Below are 20,487 nucleotides of genomic sequence, written 5' to 3' on the forward strand. Positions count from 1 at the left end.
CCCTGCGGGTTCGACTTGAAGTTTTCGACCAAGCTGTCGCTCCGCCTGTCCCTGCCGGGCCGCGCAATTGGAAGCGCCGCTCGCAGTGACCACCGGAGACTGATATGACTGAGGAGCTCGCCGGAACCTCTCCCTCGAGCTTCTCTCTCGCTCTCTGCGCTGCTCACAAGGGATGGCAGAAACGGACGGTCCTGGAGCTCTCCTTACGTTTCAAGAAAGCTACTCCGTCCTCGCGCGGACCTACCTCAATTTCTCACACATTTCTCAGTCCCCTCACACATTTCTCAGTCCCCCCTGGTTCAGGCTAACCAAAAGCTAATGTGTTCTCCCCTGGCTCGGTGGCAGAATCTTTGGCTTTTGCGCTAGAGACCCGGGTTCGATCCCGGCTCTCGCGGCTGATAAAAATTTATGCTGTTCGCTTCTCCAAGCTCGTGGCCAGTTTTTGTTACATTCAGAAAGCGAACCCGCCTCTCGCACCACATGATGCTCGATTATTTATGAGCGTCTATACACGAGGAAAGAAAAGACGGTTAAGTCCCGCTGCGGCTGGACCACCGTCAAAGCTTCACGCTCTGTCAGTCCCCGTTGCCACGGCTACTGAAGATGTTTACCTCGCAGCCAACGAACCGGTATATCTACCCGCTCGCCTGCGCGCAACCACCGTTCTCAGGGCGACCCAGAGAAATCTCAAATGAGCATAATGTCCGGTTGCACGGCTCACGCCGTATGTGTTTCAAATGCAGTGAATGTGCCCACGTTTCCGTGTTCACCCCTGCACACAAGCACTATAAATCCCGTGTCTCTCACAGAGCCCACTCTTAAATGCCTGGTCGCGCGGCTCGCGCTGTATGTGTTTCAAATGCAGTAAATGTGCCCACTTATCTGTGTTCACCTCTGCACACAAGCACCATAAACCCTGTGTTTCTCACAGAGCCCACTCGCATAAAGCAGGCAGAAGCCGCTCGAGCGTTAAAAGTAGGTCACGTGTCCACCCTGCTGTGCCCACACCTACTCACTGCCCGCTCTGTTACACAACCCCTCACGACCAGTCACGTTATAAATACAGATGCTGTGCCCGCTCCCACGCACTCACACATCCTCTCGAATACTTCGCCCCCGACGCCGCTTTCAAGCGTCGTGCCTCACACTGTATGTTCCCCGTCCAAAGCCCGCCCCTCCGTTTCGAGCTCTTGAGCCCGCGATCAGCGGCGGTCAGAGCCCGAAGGCCATTCTGCCCCTGGCTGCACATGCGAAAGATTGGGAAGCTATTCCAGGCGCGTCAGAATGGGTGCTATGCACAGTAAAACAGGGCTATACTCTGCAGTTCGCTCGCCGCCCTCCGCGCCCTCGCTCGCCGCCCTACGCCCTCCAGCGAATTTGGGCGAGAATTTGTCTGGTCGTCAGCATTTTGAACGAACGCCTCATAAGCACTTTGTTCAATTGTCTGAGATCTAAGATGGGTCGGAGACCACCATCCTTCTTTGGAATGAGAAAATAGCGGCTGTAGAAACCTGACCCGCTCTGTGAGAGAGGAACGGTTTCTATCGCACCTTTTCTCAGCAGTTTCGCTATCTCGGTGCGAAGTAGGTGTGCTACTTCGTCTTTTACTGTAGTTTCGACCATGGCTTGAAAGCGCGGGGGTCTGCGAGCGAACTGCAGCGAATAGCCTTGTTTGATTATGTTTAACACCCATTCTGACATGCCCGGGATGATTTCCCATGCTTTTGCAGACAAGGCTAGGGGCAGAATGATATCTGGGCTCGGATCGCTGTGTGATAGGGATCCAGTGGCCTGATTGACTCGTGCTTGTGACACTGTACACAGCACTTATGTGAGAAGGCGCGTGTTGAATAACGGGCGCCTGGTTTACACATGATACACTCGCTGCGAGAGTGGGGAAGTTTTTTATTAGTGGGGGCCCTAAGTGTGTGTGTGACACTGAACGGGCAGTGTTTATGAGTAGGGGTGAGCACTGAATAGTGGGCACAGTTCCTATATTTAGAACACAGCCGGCGTGAGCCGGATACAAGACAGAAATTTTTCTCTTTTTGAGATTTATTTGGGTCGCCGTAAAAACGGCGTTTGTGTGCAGGCGTGCATGTTGTGTAACAGGCTCGTGTACTGCAATATAGACATCTCCAATCGCCTCTGGTGAGGGAACTGTGAGAAGCGTGCACGGGTTCTTCGACGGTGGTCCGGCCTCAGCGGGACTTAACTGTCGCCGTTTGCCCCTCGTGGCTAGGAGGGTTTCGGAGGCTCAGGGTCTAGCACAATCTTGGGCCTCGGGTCCTGTGGGGGAGGCGGTCTGCTGCGGCTAGACGAGCGTGAGCGCTGGTGAGCCTCAGCGGGTGGACGGCACTGAAAAGCTGGCGGCTGAGGCGGAGGCCTTGAAGTCTGAGCAGGCGGCTGTTTCTTTGAGTGGCCTGAAGCAGAGCTTGAACGCTTATGCAGGAAATGTCGCAAGGCCTGTGACGCTTTCTGTGCCTCGGAGAAGCGTTCAGCAAAGCCCTTGACAGACGGGCCAAACAGACCGGATTGGCGAGTCCAGAAAGGAAGCCCTGTCCGAGTCCTTCATATCTGTTAGCGTCAGCCACAGATGTCGCTCCAAAACAGTCAGGACTGCCATATTCCTACCGATAGCCTGAGCGGTGGTCTTTGTAGCTCGCAGGGCTAAGTCAGTAGCGCTTCTCGGGTCTCTGTACACCTCTTGGTTCGGGCTAACCTCGTCCAGTGTGCGGAGAAGGTTGGCCTGAAACACTTGAAGCACCGCCATCGTGTGGAGTGCTGATGCAGCTTGACCAGCGGTGGCGTAGGCGTGACCGGTGAGGGCTGAGGTAGTCCAGCAGGCTTCAGAGGGGTGAGAGGCCTTAGACTGCCATCCGGTGGAGGGTAGGCAAAGGTGCGTGGAGACAGCCTCTTCGATGGGGGGGAAGATGCTGGTAGCCCTTTTCCTGAGCGCCGTCGACAACGGAGAATACGGAATACGGAGCCTTCCATGATTTAGTAAGTTCGTCATGGAGTTCCGGCAGGAATAGGGGAGGGCCTTTGCTGAGGGGCCTGGCGGCGTCCTTGCAGAAACCACTCGTCGAGCCTGTTGCGCGTTGGTCGGCGGGTGTAGACCACTTGAGGCCGAGATCCTCCACGGCCTTAGTCAACACGCGGATGAGTTCAGCATCCGTACTGGCTCTTACCCCACTGGTACTGGCCTGGGTTGAGGGGGCGGGGTCCGGAATGGAGCCCGACCAGTCCCCACTACCCGAGGCGGCGAGAGAGCAGCTGTCGTCGTCGGCCTCATGACCGTCTGGTCCACCGAAAGGCCATCCATAAACAAGACCGGTGAGGGCGAATCAGTGGGCGAGGCACGTGGGGATCCAACCGGCGTGAGCTCGCGAGTCACTGAGGCTTCCGGTGCTCTCTGGGAGCCCGCAGGGTCGGTAAGTCCATCACATCACACTCCAGGCAGCCGCCTTTAGAGAGCGCGATGTCGGCGTGGTCCTTTCCCAGGCAGGAGACGCAAAGGATGTGGCGTTCTCCAGCCATGAGGGGGGCTCGGCACGAGCCGCAGTTGAGGCGGTGCATTTGAAACAACGCCCGCAAATTTGCTCTTTTAGGAGAAAAGCTTTAAAGGATATATGCGCGCAGGATAGCGCAGCTGAGACGGCGGCGTAGGAGGTATCCAAGCCGGCTTCTTCAGTCCTGCAGTGCAGTGGCTCGTCCCGCTGAAGTGCTGTGTCGACGGCGCGAGGCTTCTTCCAGAGTCAGCGAAGAATCCTACGCTGAAAGGAGATGAAATCAAAGCATCGATGGTAGGGTGCGGTTTATATAGCCTCGGCCACACCCGTGCAAAGAGCGTGAAGCGCCCTCATTGGTCAGTACGTCACCGCTGCCTATCTATAGGTTGCAGCAGTTGCCGCAGAGCAGCCAATAAGCGCGCTAAGCCGCCTCGCTTAGGTCTGCTGCTGCAGCAAGTGCGTTTTAAATTATTACAAATTATAGGATAATTTTGGCTTCAATCTTCTCGAGAAAAGGGGCTTTGCCGTAGCGTAAGCTAAGGCTTACGCAACACGAGAGTACTCTCGAAAGGGAACTCTGGAAGCGCATTTGTAAGTTCAGATCAGCGATTGAAATATGAGAAATAGTTAGCAAAACATGCAGTGTATTAAAAACGAAGTAAAAAATTTGCCTGCAATTTATTCTTTTTCAGTTTCAAATATATTTTTAGTTTCAATTTATATTTTCATTAGTTTCTTGAAAAGTTATGTTCATTATTATTGGCATAAGAATAATTCCATACCGCTACACTATAAATTCAGTCTACATGAGACTCACAGGATTTGGTTTCTATTTAGCATTGCCACAAACACTGTGTTTGGATAAAAACTAACATATTTGAGAGGCATTAAAAACTTTTTTGTTTCAAGACAAGGTAACGTTATATTTATTTTCAAACAGAAGTGCTCATTACGATAATGACAACGTTCAGCGTTCTCAAAATTAAAGGTTAATATATAATGTAACTTACAATGTTTATCTCGTCAATTACCTTTAAGATGTATATTTTAAATGCTTTTATAGGCCAGTTTATTTTTTATGTGCGCTGGAGTAAAAAAAAACAATTGATCATTTATACACAGTTTAATTATAGCAAATCAAAAAAGTAAAAAGACTAGGCTAAATAAATAAGAAAATAATACAGTGCAATCAGTGGGATTTTAGAAATAAAATGTACATTTTTATATTTACAGTCAGAAAATGAAAGGAGCAGTTCACAGTCTTTTAGAAGAGAAAATTCGTCCATACATTGATCTGATCGACACTCTGCGGTCAGTTGGCATTCAGAAGGACTTGGCATTACCGACTATTGCAGTGATCGGAGATCAGAGTTCTGGGAAAAGCTCTGTGTTGGAAGCACTGTCTGGAGTTGAATTACCAAGAGGAAGCGGTGAGAGCTGGTTTTATTCTTGATATTCATATATATTCAAAATTGAATACAAATAATAAGAGTGATATCTTTTGTCAGTACGAGTTTTTGTTATTAATTAACTGTCATTGCTAACTGAACTGTGTTTGCTATAGGAATTGTCACCAGATGTCCACTAGAGCTGAGGCTAAAGAAGGTAGCATGAGTCAGCTGGAAGGCTGTTCTATCTTACCATGGTAAGAAAAACGAATTTGTGAATTCATCATTAGTTGAAAATTACATTGAAGCAGGTTAGGAAAAAATGCCTGCAATCTGTTTTGTTTTCCAGTAGGAAGCGTTTTTAAAGCATGTACAAAATACTATAATATACCTATTAATGTATCTATTTTCATGCTACTAGTAGGTCTACTTATTTTTTAGACACTAGTATCTTCCATTAGCTACTTATTCATTAGCTACTAGTGCTTATTCTTTAGGTACTAGTACCTTTTTAAAGATACTACATATTAATTAGATAGGCTACTAGTTCTTATTTATTATAACTAGTATTTATTCCAATAGTCTAGCATTTAATTATACTTAAGAAAAATTTGAATTAGTACTTATATTTTAGTTACTAGTAACTTTTTAGACCAAAGATATTAATAGGTACTAGTACTTTTTAAATGTGCATTTCTGCTTAGTATGCTATAATACATTGAATATCAATGAACCAACAACTTATAAGAGAGAGATTAGACAGGAAACTGAAATAAGGATATGGCACCCGAGGTGATATGAATTCATTGATTATTTTTTTTAACTTCATATACAGTATAATCAGGGGTGCACATAAGTTTTTCCATCTGGTTCTCATGAGAGCACCTGGAGATTCGGGTTGGTGCTCACATTGCACATAGTGCGACTCATTAAATAAAACTATAAAAATAATTATTAATAGTAAATAGTAATACCTTGAAATGCAATGTAAGTTGTAAATGTAAATGTTATAAATTTCTGCAGAAGCTATGCAATTTTGTAGGCCAACCCAGAAGTTAGCATTATTCTGGTTACCTCTATGAAAATCCAATAATATTTTTTCATTGGCTTTTGGAAATAAACTGATAAACTTGTGACCAGCACGTTTCTGAAACTTACAGGTTTTATTAATCAAGATATTCTTCACAAAAGATTGCAACTTTTATAAATTCTGAAGCATAAATACAAAAAGCAGATGTAAAAAGCTAACGTTAGGCTATATACGACCAGCACGGTCACGCGACATCATCATCACCACCACTAAAGCTTTCAATAACTTTCAATTCATTATTTAAAATCTAAGTTGGAAGAAAGTTTTTGTTTAGTTTGGAAGATCATGAACACAAACGTGTTTGGCATGATGATGTTTAATTTCCCCAACAGTTTCTGTTTTCCATGAAGCCATTGGTTAGCTTTTTCAAAATATGTAGGATAACAAAGTTCTGTGGTAGAGCTGCATTAACACTGTTCCCAGTGTTTTTTCCGTTACCCAATTCCGTTGTTTTTTTTTTTTTGTTTTTTGGAAGAAAAAAAAGGAAACAAAATGTAGATCTACATGTAAATGTATAATCTACTTTTTTTTTTCTTACATCTTCTTTTAAAAGTGACCCATATCCGATATCTGCATTTAAACTAATGGTGAAACAACCCTAGTTATAGGGATGTCCATTTCGTTGTTTCCCCTAATGCGGACGCCCATTAACAGATCATTAACCGGTAACCAACAGGATCTGTCTGGATCTGTGACCCCTTAAAAATAACAAAATTAGTTGTCCTGGTTTTTTTTCCAGAAAGCAGGTTGTGACATAGCCTACCCGTGTATGTTTAAGGGTATAAGTAAATGGATAACCTCAACTTTCGGTTCCAAAAACGGATGTAACTTTCAAGGTATGTAAGTAGCCATAGCATACCCTCTGAACATAACCTGCTTCGGAGCAGGTTCTGTTCCAGGGTTAGTTTACTTCAGATGTGTTCAGCGCATGCGTGATGTAGCCTATTGATGATGCTCCAGTGGGCATGACAGATTGCGCACAATATTTTATATATAGCTATATTGATATATAAAGCGCTATTAAAACAAGGTAATGTTAATTTATTTTTTTATATATAGCTATATAATTCTCATCTCACACATCGTTGATCTGCATTCAGACATTGTTGTTGTTGGTGTTTTTTTTTTTTTTTTTTTTTGCTACCGGACGTTTTTTATGCAATGTATTTCTAATAAAAGACATATGATATTATATGATAGCCTATATCTTACCTTTCAAACAATGTAGAAGCAAAATGACAAAAAAAAAACTTATACAGCCAAGTTATCTTTGCAAGCACATATTGTATTTAGTTTAATCAGTATTTTCTTTTTATTATATAGACCCTTTTACAGTTGGTAAACATGGTGACGTATTTGTGTGGGCGGGGCTTAGCTGGAGGCAGAAAGATCCCTCTGGCCGCTTCACTAACGTTAGTTTGCCAGTTTTGTTAGCTTGTTTTTTAACAATGACTGGAGAAAATCCAATTTTATCTTAATGTGCAAGGTCACTCACTGTCCAGGGCCGCAATTGTTATTTGCAAGATTTAATTTTAACGGACGGAACTAGATTGGCCGACCCGTACACTCAGTTAAAGGGTTAGTTCACCCAAAAATGAAAATTCTATCAGTAATTACTAGTGGTGGGCCGTTATCGGCGCGTTAACGCGAGACTCTTATCGCGCGATAAAAAAAAATATCGCCGTTAATCTATTCTCCAAGTTGGATTGGGAGCTGGCTCAAGCTACACAAGCTATGATGACGCAATCTACCCACGGCCACGAGGTACACCCGTCGTCATCTTAAGTAAACACAGCTGAAAGTTAAAGCTGGTGTAAAAGATCGGTGCAACATCCATTATTTGGACTTGGTTCGGATTTAAGCCGTCCGAAGTAGACTGTGTGGTGTAACAGTTCGGTAAGTTAACACACGACTAATCCGTTCTACCACCTCAAATTCAAAACGAAACATATCACTGAATACCAGCGCGCGCGTATTATTCCCAATATATCTGAGTGGTGTAGAACATAATCTCTGTCTGCGCCCGATTTTAAGAATCGTTGTTGTGTTTCTTTTTAACTGAAAAGACATCAGTTAGACAATATTCTAATTTTAAATTTGGGGTTTCATAAGCTCCAAGCCATAATAAACATTAGACCTACTTAAGTCTCTGCAGCTAGTGTACTTAAATTTTATTTATCTGCAAAATTATGTTGTATACTTTCAGTTTTGCACAATATATGTTATCAAAACTACATGCACCCAGTAGTTGATAATAACATAGGCCTACCTAATGTTGCCTACGGACGGTAACAGTACAGTAGTAACTTTTTACACTCTATGAGTAGAACAGCTTTCTCAAGCAGTTTGTGATGCATTTTGGAAACAGGAGATGAGCCCCTGGTCTAATGCGCCACCTGGCTTGAGAAACCCGTTCTCAAAGACTTACTTTTATAGTCATTATTTGGGTAGCACACATATTCTGAATGCCTTCGGCAGAATTCAAATGAGCCATTTTAATCTAGATTAATCTAGATTAATTTCAAAATTAATCTAGATTAATCTAGATTAAAAAAATTAATCTATGCCCACCTCTAGTAATTACTCACCCTCATGTTGTTCCAACCATGTAAGTCTTTCGTTCATCTTTGGATCACAAATTAAGATATTTTTGATGAAATCTGACAGCTGTCTCATTCAGAGGGACCGAAACTCGCCGGCCCAGAATAGTTATTAAAAACATCGTTAAAATAGTCCAAGTGACTACAGTGGCTCTACATTAAGTTTATCATGCGACGACAATACTTTTTGTGCGGAAAAACAACAAAAATAACGACTTTATCCAACTATTAGTGTTCTTCAATGTGGGCCTCTGACGAGAGTTCACGGGAGCGCCAGGGCGCATGCGCGAGAACTGAGATTGCGGCGTTCTTCTTCTACTAGTACTTGTTACCGTTTATATACTGTCTATGCTTGTTACTGGCTGCTCACTCCTTGGGAGAATTACCGCCATCTACTGTACAAAATGGTGTGCATTTCCGGTGGAGAGTACGCTGGCGCATGTTGGCTGCCGCTTCTCTGTCCGTTTTATTTTACTTTTTTAAATGAATATTTTAACTATTTATTCGTAAATAGTATACTACACGTATTAGTTGGTGTGTTTTTACACTGCTTCTAATGACACTGGAGTTCGCTGCGCGTGACTGTTGTCTGTGCTGCTATCTGCGCTGCTGTGTTACTCTGGATTCTAACGGACGGAAAAAACTCTGGATTCTACTTCAAGAAACTCAAATCTGATCTCTCTGTTTCTATCATGAGAATTTCCCTGCTATCTATCGTCATCATCATTTCGACCCTGTCTGAGCTTCGTGGAGCGGGTCCTTCAACATTTGGATTTCATTATGATAAGGTACTCTTTCACTGAACTTCTCTTGGTGGAACATCATTTACTTCCTGATGTCTGTGTTCAAAAGACCCTGAAATCGTTTCGACTTCTACGTCGCCCGAAATATTTGCACAGAGGGTCGCGGCAGAATGTTCACACTACTGGGACTGGGAGTGGCATTAAAATTGTATGCGCTCGGTCGATGGACTCAGAAACCAAAAAAACGTCTCCGGTTACTTTCATAACCTCGGTTCCCTGAAAGGCAAGCAACGAGACATTATGGATGTCGTATATGGGAACTCCTCTCATCCTTCACTTACGCTGAAATCTTATAGGCTAACGCCAGCAGAGCTGGCCAATTGACGCAAAATATGCAAATACTGAACCCCGTTGCAGTATAAAGCAAGTGCAGCGTCAATTCCATTCAGAATTGAACAAAAAACGCTAAAAACAAGCGTACACGGCGGCGAGCGTAATGTCTCGTTCCTTGCCTTTCAGGGAACCGAGGTTACGAAAGTAACCGGAGAATCAAGGCTACGGAACTTCGACATTACGGATGTCGTATATGGGAAGCAAGGCCGCATTAATGCACGGGCTTACCTGGGCTGAAGCCCAGGGGCCTCCCATGTTCAAGTTTATGATGAGCTGAAAAGGTCATATTGTTTTAACTTGTCAGATTTTGTCGCAGTATGTCGCTAGTCGCCTGTGGACGTTGGTAATGCTGTCGCTCTAATGTTACGGTGCGTGTCCACTGGCACGGTGAGAACGGTGCGGAGCGAGCGTTTTCAATTCATTCCTATGGAATTGAGCTTCACGCTCGTGCAGTGCATTTTGGGATTGCCGGCGGACCGGAGAAAGCGTTGAGAGCAACCGAGAGCGTCAAAAAGGTTGGGCAGTTCTTGACTTTATGCAAATATCAAGCGAAAAACGCGGTCGGCAGCCAATTGCTGTGAGGTTCGGAATGTGACGTCTGTCTTGAGAGTTTAAACATATGCAAATTGTGCCGGTGTTATTGCTTAATTTAGTACGTAAATCGTTTTGTTTACGAATTAGAGGCTTTGCAGTTGTTATATATGTTAAATATTTCATTTTGGATGTGTTATATATTGGCTGGTTTTATAAAAGTTTATAAAACTGAAAGGATATCTTTGCTTGGTGCATTTGGAAACAAAGCTTGTCTATTTCTAAATGTAATCGCGTGAATCTTTAATGATCTTTAATGATTATATGTGTGTATGTGGAAAAAAACTTAGATTAAACACACTCGCAACAGACACACCCCAAAGTGGAGGCGTTATAGCGTTGCCAGTGGCACTGAGCGGAGTTTTGCCGCTGTAGTGGACACGCACCGTGACTGTGCGTTCACACCGCCGGCGGCGGAATGTAGAAGTCCTCCGCCTGAGAGGAAAAAAATCACGCATTCTAATCTACGTCAGAGCGTCCCCGAATCTTTCTACCGCGTCGGTGGCAGGGCGGCGAGAGCGAATTTTGCCGCTCTCGCCGGCGGCGGTGTGAACGTACAGTTATTGTTATGGGGCGTTCGCACCAAACGCGAATAGCGTCTGGCGCGAGTGATTTCAATGTTAAAGGAGCTGTATGTAAGAAATCTATTTCAATTAATCATAAAATGGCCCTGATGTGTCACTAGACATTAAGAAATCATGTTCATTTCAAATACTTATATCACTGACAACAGTAGTATGGCAAGGATATTGTCATCTAAAAAGTGGACTTGCAGCCCTCTACTGATGTTGATGTTGTCATTTTGTGTTTTGGCCTGACGCGCCTCCCTCCACCTATCGACCAATCACGAAGTCAGTAAGTGTTTCGGGATCCGGGTTGCCAGCTTTGCTCTAACCTACTCTAGTCAGATAAAAATGTCTAATGTTACTAAATCAAAAAGACCTCGTTATAATTCAGAAATTCGTTGTGACAAAGTCCGAAATAAAACCAGAATTTGTATTGGAGATGCTAATGAAAGATGGAGACGGCTGAAAACGGAGAAGAATTTTAACACAGACGCCAACGTAGCTAATTTTCTACTGGACAGGTACGATTCATCTAAGTTAACTTATGCTTGGCTAACTTGTACTTGATGTCAATGGACATTTCATATATTCATGACAGTCGAACAAAGTTATGCATGTTCGTGCAAAGTAACGTAACGTTAGCTCACATGGACGTATGCTAACATTAGCAATGCATTTATAGGAGCCCGTTTCTCTGTTATTATGCTGAGATGCTGAGGAAAACATTAGCATGCCCATTATATGAAAATTTGAAACGTAATTGAGACAGAAGCCTAACTTTACCTCAGAAAAAAATATTCGAGTAAAAGTTCTTCACGTATATTGTGGACTAAGTTACACATGCTGAAGTTGACCTGTATTTCACATCACATATTTTAGCGTGTTATGGACGTGGGCTGCAGGGTAAGTAAAAAAATACAGCTGGCCACTTTCACTTATCTGCTATAGCATCAGCTAAATGAATAGCTGTATCTTTGATATTGGTTACACATAGTGACATAGGCTTGTGCTTACATTAATGACAGATACATAACGTTACAAGTTAGACTTACAGGCTACAGCTACCGTTCTGTCTGTCACATACGAGCATACATCTTTACGATTATATTTAACTAAGGACAATTAGTACATTTTTTAAATGCATAATTACTTATCAAAATATCTCTCATCATGAAGCATAAACATAATTAACAGAAAAAAAACTTACTGTGTACGTCTCGTCGGAAGCTCATTGAAGCAGCCTACGTTTCTGCTGAATTCAGCTTATCTGGCAACCTCGAGTGAGGGGGGAGGGGGAGGGGATACACCGCTCTATAGTATTTTTAAAGTGATTGCAGTACCAGTTTTGGCCACAATCCTACATACAGTTCCTTTAAGTCAATGCAAAGACGCGTTTACGCGCGTCTAGAGGTCCCGCGGCGTGAATGAGGCGATACGGTGGCAAAAGTCCTCTCAGTGCCTAACGTCTGCGCTTTGGGGTGTGTCTGTTGCAAGTGTGTTTAATCTTAATCTTAAAAGTTTTTTTTTCATCACACGGACAGTATAATCATCAGCGATGCACGCGATTACATTTAGAAATAGACAAGCTTTGTTTCCAAATGCACCAAGCAATGATCCTTTAAATTTTATTAACTTTTATAAACCCAGCCAATATAATAACAATGAACACATCCAAAATATGTAGGCTATATAACAACTGCAAAGCATCTAATTTGTAAACAAAATGATTTGCGCACTAAATCCAGCATAAACTCACCAGCATAAACTCACTGAGACTGTCGACAGTTTCTTTTCCATGCATCATTTTATTATATCCATGTTTGTGGCTAGTTACAGTCAAATCATATAAAACAGTGAAATCGCCCTCGAACTCTTCTGTCTTGCCTGCACTGCACTCGAGACGGTGACGGGAGCTGAGCTCCACTGAAAGGCTTCTTTCCTATTGGTTGTCGCTCGCGAAAATCGCTTCTCATTTGCATAAAGTTGAAATTTAGTTGCTGCGTGTGGTTGTTAAATAATGTGTCTTGTGTTTATGTCCTCAGTGATATGTTAATAACAATATTAAAATTGAAAACATTATTAAAAAAAACTCACTGTTGTAGGTCTCGAAAGAAACTAATGCATTCTGTGATGTAGATTACCTAGATATTACATTTTTTTTTTAAATCGAGGGGATGGGGGGCCTACAAAACCTCTCAGCCCCGGGGCCTAACATTAGGTTAAGGCGGCTCTGATGGGAACTGTATAGAATCCCGCCGTGGCAGCATAACAAACCACTGACAACAGAACCCAATACCAAGACCCCCCCCCCCCCCCCCCCCCAGTATGCGAGCATCTGATAGGCCGAGATTGACCAATAGCGAACCTCTAACCTCTTATAGGTCCAAAGGAACCAATCACAAGCTCACAAAACACTGCCAGAATTTGCATATCCCGAGCAGTATAACCGGGGGAAGTTAGCACTGTTTTAGAGCAACAGGGCAACAACAGTAAGAGAAGGCCAACGCATTGCGGTGACACAGTCTAAAACACACACAAATAGCACATAGAACAACTCATGAGCAAAGCGCAGAGCAGCTCTCTCAATGCTGTGTAATGCAATCAACTCACCAAAAGCACTCGAGACGCTACAGAGGGCAAATCCAACTTGTAAAACCTGGCAACCGTGTTCTGAGAAGACCAGTCAGCCGCAAGACATAAATCCTGAATAGACATACCCTTAGTCCAGGCCCACGAGGAGGCGATCGCCCTAGTCGAATGGGCCTTGACGTTAAGGGGGCATTCCTGCCCCAGGCATTCATAAGCCAAAACAATAGCGTCCACAATCCAGTGAGCAAGCCTCTGTTTAGAGACCCCCCGTCCCTTATTGCGCCCACCAAAGCACACAAATAGCTGGTCCGATTGACGAAAAGTGGCCGAGCGAGAAATGTATTCCCGGAGCGCTCTGACTGGGCAAATAGCACTCTGAGCATCCGAACCCTGAGAGGTTGATGGCTCAGCCGACAGGGCAGGCAGAGAAACAATCTGCTCTCTGAACGGGGTATTGAGCGACTTAGGGACGTAACCCGGCCTCGGTCTGAGCGTCACATTACAGTTTCCCGGTCCAAAGCGAATACAATCTTCACTTACAGAGAAAGCCTGTAAATCCCCAACTGTCATCCATCCTGTACTGAAGGAAGCGTATAATATCCGACACAGAGCATCTCGCTGGGTCTATATCGACATCCTGACACCATTTTGAGAAAACACCCCATTTCAGAGCATACAAGCGCCTAGCGGACAGGGCTCGCGCTTCCGCGATGGTATTCTAAACTCGCGAATGCAGCGCATCCAGCCCGCTCAGCGACCCTGCAGCGGCCACACATGTAAGCTCCACAGCCCGGGGCTGGGATGCCAGATCGATCCGCTCGCCTGAGACAGCAAGTCCTTCCTGAGTGGAATCTCCCATGGCTGCCCTGCCAGTAACTCTATCAAATCCGCGAACCAAGGCTGATTCGGCCAGTACGGGACTACCAGAGTCCCCTTCTCCCTGATTTTGCACAACACCATGGGCAAAATTTTTACCGGTGGAAAGGCATAGAGACAGACTTTCGGCCATCGCGAAGTTAGCTCGTCCATCTCCCGGGGGGAACGGGACAGCGAGAAGAACATCTGACAATGGTCGACCTCCGCTCTGCCGAAACGATTCCATATCAGCTGAACCGTCCCGGGGTGAAGGTGACCACGCTCGGTGACCTTCTCGACGGCGTCTCCGAACAGGCCTGCAGGGGAGATCGGCGCATTCAAGAGTGTCTTCCTGTCAGCCTCCTGCACGTCCGACAGGGTGAGCCACAGGTGTCTGTGGAGGACCACCAAGAACCCCATCGAACGGCCAATCGCCTGGGCCGAACGCTTCGTGGCCAGGAGCGCGAGGTCCGTGGCCGAACGAAAATCCCGAATGGCGTCAGCGTCGATAGAGGCGGCACCATCCAGGGACTTCAGCTGCTTAGCCTGCAGCACTTGTAGCACGGCCATGGCGTGTAGCGCAGATACCGCCTCCCCCACCGCACCGTAGGCTTTGTTAGCCTGGTGGCCCGTGAATCTGCAAGCTCAGGACGGCAGGCTGTGGTCCGAGCCCAGAGCGGGAGCCGACGGGCAGAGATGCGCGGCGATGGTCTCCTCGACGGGGGGATGCGGAGGTAGCCGTGGTCCCCCGCCTTGTCCACGGGGGCAAACATGGCCTGGGTGGAAGTGAGGGTGCGCGCCGATTGCGGGGCCGCCCACGACTTCACCACGTGCGCATGCACGTCAGGAAAAAATGGGGTTCCTCTTCTCGAAGCGGCCTGACGGCGGCTCGATTGCAGGAACCACGTGTCGAGTTTGCTCTTCGACGGCTCATCGGGAGCTTTCCACGAGAGGTCCAATTCCTCGACGGCCTTAGAGAGGATGCGAAAGAGCTCGTCCTGCAGGTCCGCCGGGGTCTCTTGCTCCGCGGCCGTCAGCGGTGCGGCCTGCTCCGCACCCCAGTCGTTCTCGGAGGCAGACAGAGAAAGACATGGAGTCGTCTTCCTCACTCGCCCCGAAGGACACGAAGTCAGCGACCTCGCGGGGGGGTGAAAGGTGGGGTCGGGGAAACTCACCGGAGATCGACCAGCGGCTCGGTGGCGGCGGTAGGCCCGATCCCCGCTGCTGCGCGAGCTTCATCCCGCCTGGCCTTGAGAGCTCGCAGGGACATGTCCGCGCAGTGTTCGCAGGACCCTTCATCTCTGAGGGCTGACTCAGCATGGGCCAGCCCCATGCACGTGACACAAAACAGGTGTGTATCCGGGGGCACGATGGAGCCCTTGCACAGGTTGCAAACAGTCGCCATCGGATGCAGGAGACTGTAGTATCTCTGGCGCACCTTCGACGACGGCGAATAATCCAAAAGTTTGTTAGTGTAGTATCAGCTTTCTAGCACACGATTTGAGCGTGAAGAGAGAGATTCTGAATGGAATTGACGCTGCACTTGCTTTATACTGCAACGGGGTTCAGTATTTGCATATTTTGCGTCAATTGGCTAGCTCTGCTGGCGTTAGCCTATAAGATTTCAGCGGAAGTGAAGGATGAAAGGAGTTCCCATATACGACATCCGTAATGTCGAAGTAAACATTCTTTACGCGGTGTTTGCCATGCAAACTTGCGTTATCCACAAATGACTCCTCAAAAAATACGACTCGACACTGCGCGATTTGCACTAATGTTTGTTCTTTGAACAATAAGACTGCTCTACTCTACGATACCATATTGAACAATGCTCTGGATTTATTTTGTATCTGTGAGACTTGGCACCAACCAAATGACTTCATAAACTTAAATTTGTGTACTCCACCAGGATATACATATATCCAGAGGCCATGTCTAAGTGGTAAAGGCGGGGGTCTTGCTGTTATATTCAGAGATGTATTATCTGTTACGGAAATTACTATTCCCTGCGTATCATCATTTGAGTGTGTTGCTTTTAAAATTAACGGTACTTCTCCTGTTCTTATTGTATTCATCTATCGACTTCCAAAACCTAATTCTTTGTTTTTTAATGAGCTCTCAGAGCTCTGTCTGTCCATCAATGATTCTCACTGGCGATATTAATATCCATGTGGATAATTTTAAGAGTAATCTAACTGTGGAATTCATGGAGGTATTAGATTGTTTTAACATGATTCAGCATGTGAAATTTCCCACTCATAAGGGTCACACACTTGATCTGGTGTGTTCTGTAGGGGTGGACATTGACCAGCTAGACAGCAGTGACTTGTGTATTAGCGATCATAGGCTTCTCACTTTTAACTTAAATGTCCCATCTTTAAGAAATGCTCAAAAGAGGGTCATTAGTTTTAGAAATGTCAAGAATATTAATTTTGACAGTCTTTCTTGTATGATATCAGAGCACTCTACTGTTGAAACTGTTGATCACTATAATTCTATTTTGTCTTCTGCTTTGGACATACTAGCCCCTAGGAGAGAACGTGTTGTTTCATTTGCTAAATCATCTCCTTGGTATACCACTGATTTGTTTTGGGTCCCACATTGTTTAGTGTTTATATGCTTCCTTTGGGGCAAATAATCAGGAAATATGGTCTGGGGTATCATTTTTATGCTGATGATACTCAAATTTATATTAGCTCTAAATCTGATCCTACTGTCACCTCCAAAATTCTCTCGGAATGTGTGCAGGAAACGTGGATGCATCATAATTTTTTAAAATTGAACTCCTCTAAGACAGAGATTTTACTCATTGGCACACCTGCGGCTACCCACAAAGGGAGACATTTTAATTTGATCATCGATGATAGTGTTTTATCAGGGATGTGATTTTTCCGGATTAATCCGGAATTCCGGATTTTCCGACCTGAAAATGTGATTTACGTGAATCATGCAGATCTGTAAAAAAAAAAAAAAAAATGGGGGGCGGGGGGTAATCTCACAGCCGTCACCATGGTAACCCGGGACGGAACCACATTCGCCGCGAATCGCGGCCACACCGGGCGGCACGTCAACATGGTTACAGATGGCAGAGAGATGCAATCTTTCCCCGCCCAGCGAGTGCTTGAAACCCCCGCTGTCTCGTCCCACTTTTGGTTTGTTTGGCTTCCCATACTTGAAGTGCGTCAGAAACAGAGCGCGCGCGCGATCAGTTGTTGGTAATTTGTTGTGTAGCGTGCGCGACGCCGCATCCAATGTAGACAGCATTGCTTTTTTTTTTTTTGAGGGCGCTTAACACACAGGCTCGTAGAAACGGGCCTGGCAGCTCGCGCCAGTTTCTAGACGCGGTGAAAGTTTCCTGATTGTGACGGATGGCCGAATTTACATGACACATTATAAATGAGCATTATAGTCTGCGATAGATACAGTGCCAAAAAGAAGAGGATAAAAGGGGATAAAGACAGAGGTAAAGTGATGTAGTGAATTAACAGTTTATCTAATTGCATAGGAGTAAGATACTATAAATTCATGGCAGTTATTTTTACCTTAAACTTAATGTTAGCAGTTGTTCCGAGTTCTCCATACTGTGTGATTTTGTTACAATCATGTCAGTTTTAAGACACATTTTTTATTATCACTTTTTTATTAATGTTTTACTCTACAGTTGTGCAGTTTTGGGGGGAATACAGTACAGGCCAAAAGTTTGGAAACATTACTATTTTGAAAGAAGTTTCTTCGGCTCATCATGCCTGCATTTATTTGATCAAAAATACAGATTTTTTTTATTTATTGTGATATATTATTACAATTTAAAATAATTGGTTTTCAATTTATTATACTTTAAATTATAATTTATTTCTGTGAAGCAAAGCTGAATTTTCAGGATCATTACTCCAGTCTTCAGCTTGTGACATCCGGTCTATCACATGATCCTTTAGAAATCATTCTAATATTCTGATTTATTATGAGTGTTGGAAACAGTTCTGCTGCCTAAAATATTTGATGAATAAAAGGTTAAAAAGAACTGCATTTATTCATTTATCCAAATATTTCCTAATATAAATCTTCTTTACTATCACTTTTTATCAATTTAACACATCCTTGCTGAATAAAAGTATTGATTTATTTCAAAAAAGAAAGAAAAAAATTACTGAACCCAAATTACTGACCAGTAGTGTAGATTGTTGTTACAAAAGATTTCTATTTTTTTATTTTTATTTTAATTTTATAACTTTTTATTCATCAAAGTATCCTAAAAGTATCACAGAATATTAAAAAATATTAAGCAGCAGAACTGTTTCCAACTTTGCTAATGAATCATCATATTAGAATGATTTCTAAAGGACTGGAGAAATGATCCTGAAAATTCAGCTTTGCATCACAGAAAAAAAATGATAATTTAAAGTATAGTCTAAAAAATGGAAATCCAATTATTTTAAATTGTTGATGGCGCACTGTTGATGGCGCACTGTTGATGGCGTGGATTAGACACTTGTCATTGTTGTTATAATTATTATTACTACTATTATTATACTATACTATTACTATAGTATAGTAATTACTAGGCGCAGTGGATTAGACGCTTGGCTTTGATTTCCACTGCGACGCATCCACCAAATAAGTTGTCATTTGTCATACTGTACAAAAAAAGTTGCATGTTGCACAACTAGCTGTAAAATAAATTAAAATATATTTTTTGTTCAAATAAGTTGTTATGGGTCTTGCTTTACTATCCGTATAGATCCGCCACCAGTTTGATCGGCAGGGCGGGGGGATGGAGGGGGGGGGGGGGGTTGTTGGGGGTCTTAGTATATTTTCCTGCTTTTTTGTCCTTAGCCAATCACATGCCTGTTTTATCTACATCTTCTTGTGCTCGTAACCTTGGTATGATTTTTGACGCCCACTTAACACTAGACTCTCATATTAAGAGTATTACTAAATCTGCATTCCATCATCTAAGAAATATTGCAAGAATTAGGCCCTGTCTTACTTTACCTGATGCTGAAAGGCTTCTTCATGCATTTGTTACATCCAGGATTGATTATTGTAATGCACTTTTTGTTGGTTTACCTGCTAAATCTATAAAACGCCTGCAGTGCATTCAGAATTCAGCAGCACGTGTGCTTACATACATTTCACCACGTCAGCACATTACAGGTGTGCTTTATAGTTTGCATTGGCTACCTGTCCAGTCACGTATTGCTTTTAAAACTCTTACACTAACGTACAAAGCTATACATGAAATTGCTCCTTCTTATATCTGTGACTTAGTCAGCCTGTATGCGCCTTCTCGTTCCCTTCGGTCTACGGATTCTCTTACTCTTCAGCAGCCTCCCTGTAGATTAAAATCTATGGGGGAGAGAGCTTTCTCTGTTGCGGCACCCAGGTTATGGAATGCACTTCCTCTTACTGTTAGAGACGCTCCTACATTAGCCAGTTTCAAGAAGTTGTTAAAAACACATCTTTTTAAAATTGCTTACTTGAACTGTCATGAGTAGTATTTTATTGGGTTGCACTGTAATGATTATTTTGTATTACTCTTGTACTTTGTACTTTACTTGTTTTATTGTTTGTAGCGCTTTGGGTTTCAGAAAAGCGCATTATAAATAAAATGTATTATTATTATTATTATTATTAAGATGACGTCCCGACATCATTGAGACCTAAATCACAATAAGTGTCGAATTCAATAGCTTACATACAGCAGCGTGCGTCTTCCTCTGCTTATAAACAGACCGTTTTGCGCTTCCGGCAATGTCGGGACGTCATCTTGTACAGTAGATACCGGTAATACTCCCAAGGAGTGAGCAGCCAGTAACAAGTACTAGTAGAAGAAGAACGGCGTAATCTCAGTTCTCGCGCATGCGTCCTGGCGCTCCCGTGAACTCTCGTCAGAGGCCCACATTGAAGAACACTAATAGTTGGATAAAGTTGTTATTTTTGTTGTTTTTCCGCACAAAAAGTATTGTCATCGCATGATAAACTTAATGTAGAGCCACTGTAGTCACTTGGACTATTTTAACAATGTTTTTAATAACTATTCTGGGCCGGCGAGTTTCGGTCCCTCTGAAAGCCTATGGAGTAGTGAGACAGCTGTCAGATTTCATCAAAAATCTTAATTTGTGTTCCGAAGATGAACGAAAGACTTGCATGGTTGGAACAA

At 43.9% G+C, this 20,487-nt stretch overlaps 1 protein-coding gene across 2 annotated transcripts in view; it reads left to right on the forward strand.

Moving 5' to 3' along the window:
* The window catches only part of LOC308685230 (interferon-induced GTP-binding protein Mx2-like), a 43,995-nt gene that overhangs the window by 7,841 nt on the left and 15,667 nt on the right, over positions 1-20,487 (forward strand). The window contains exons 4-5 of one of the 2 annotated variants that reach the window (XM_081356897.1): positions 4,746-4,942; positions 5,077-5,157. In XM_081356897.1, coding sequence (XP_081213023.1) covers positions 5,090-5,157 — 68 coding nt within the window. In that variant the 5' untranslated portion in view covers positions 4,746-4,942; positions 5,077-5,089. Of the gene's footprint in view, positions 1-4,745; positions 4,943-5,076; positions 5,158-20,487 lie in introns of those variants that run through there. The other variant, XM_081356896.1, reaches the window with a different exon arrangement.

Source organism: Scardinius erythrophthalmus (assembly GCF_964197995.2).
Source record: "Scardinius erythrophthalmus genome assembly, chromosome: 24".
In the NCBI taxonomy this organism is placed as follows: Eukaryota; Metazoa; Chordata; class Actinopteri; order Cypriniformes; family Leuciscidae; genus Scardinius; species Scardinius erythrophthalmus.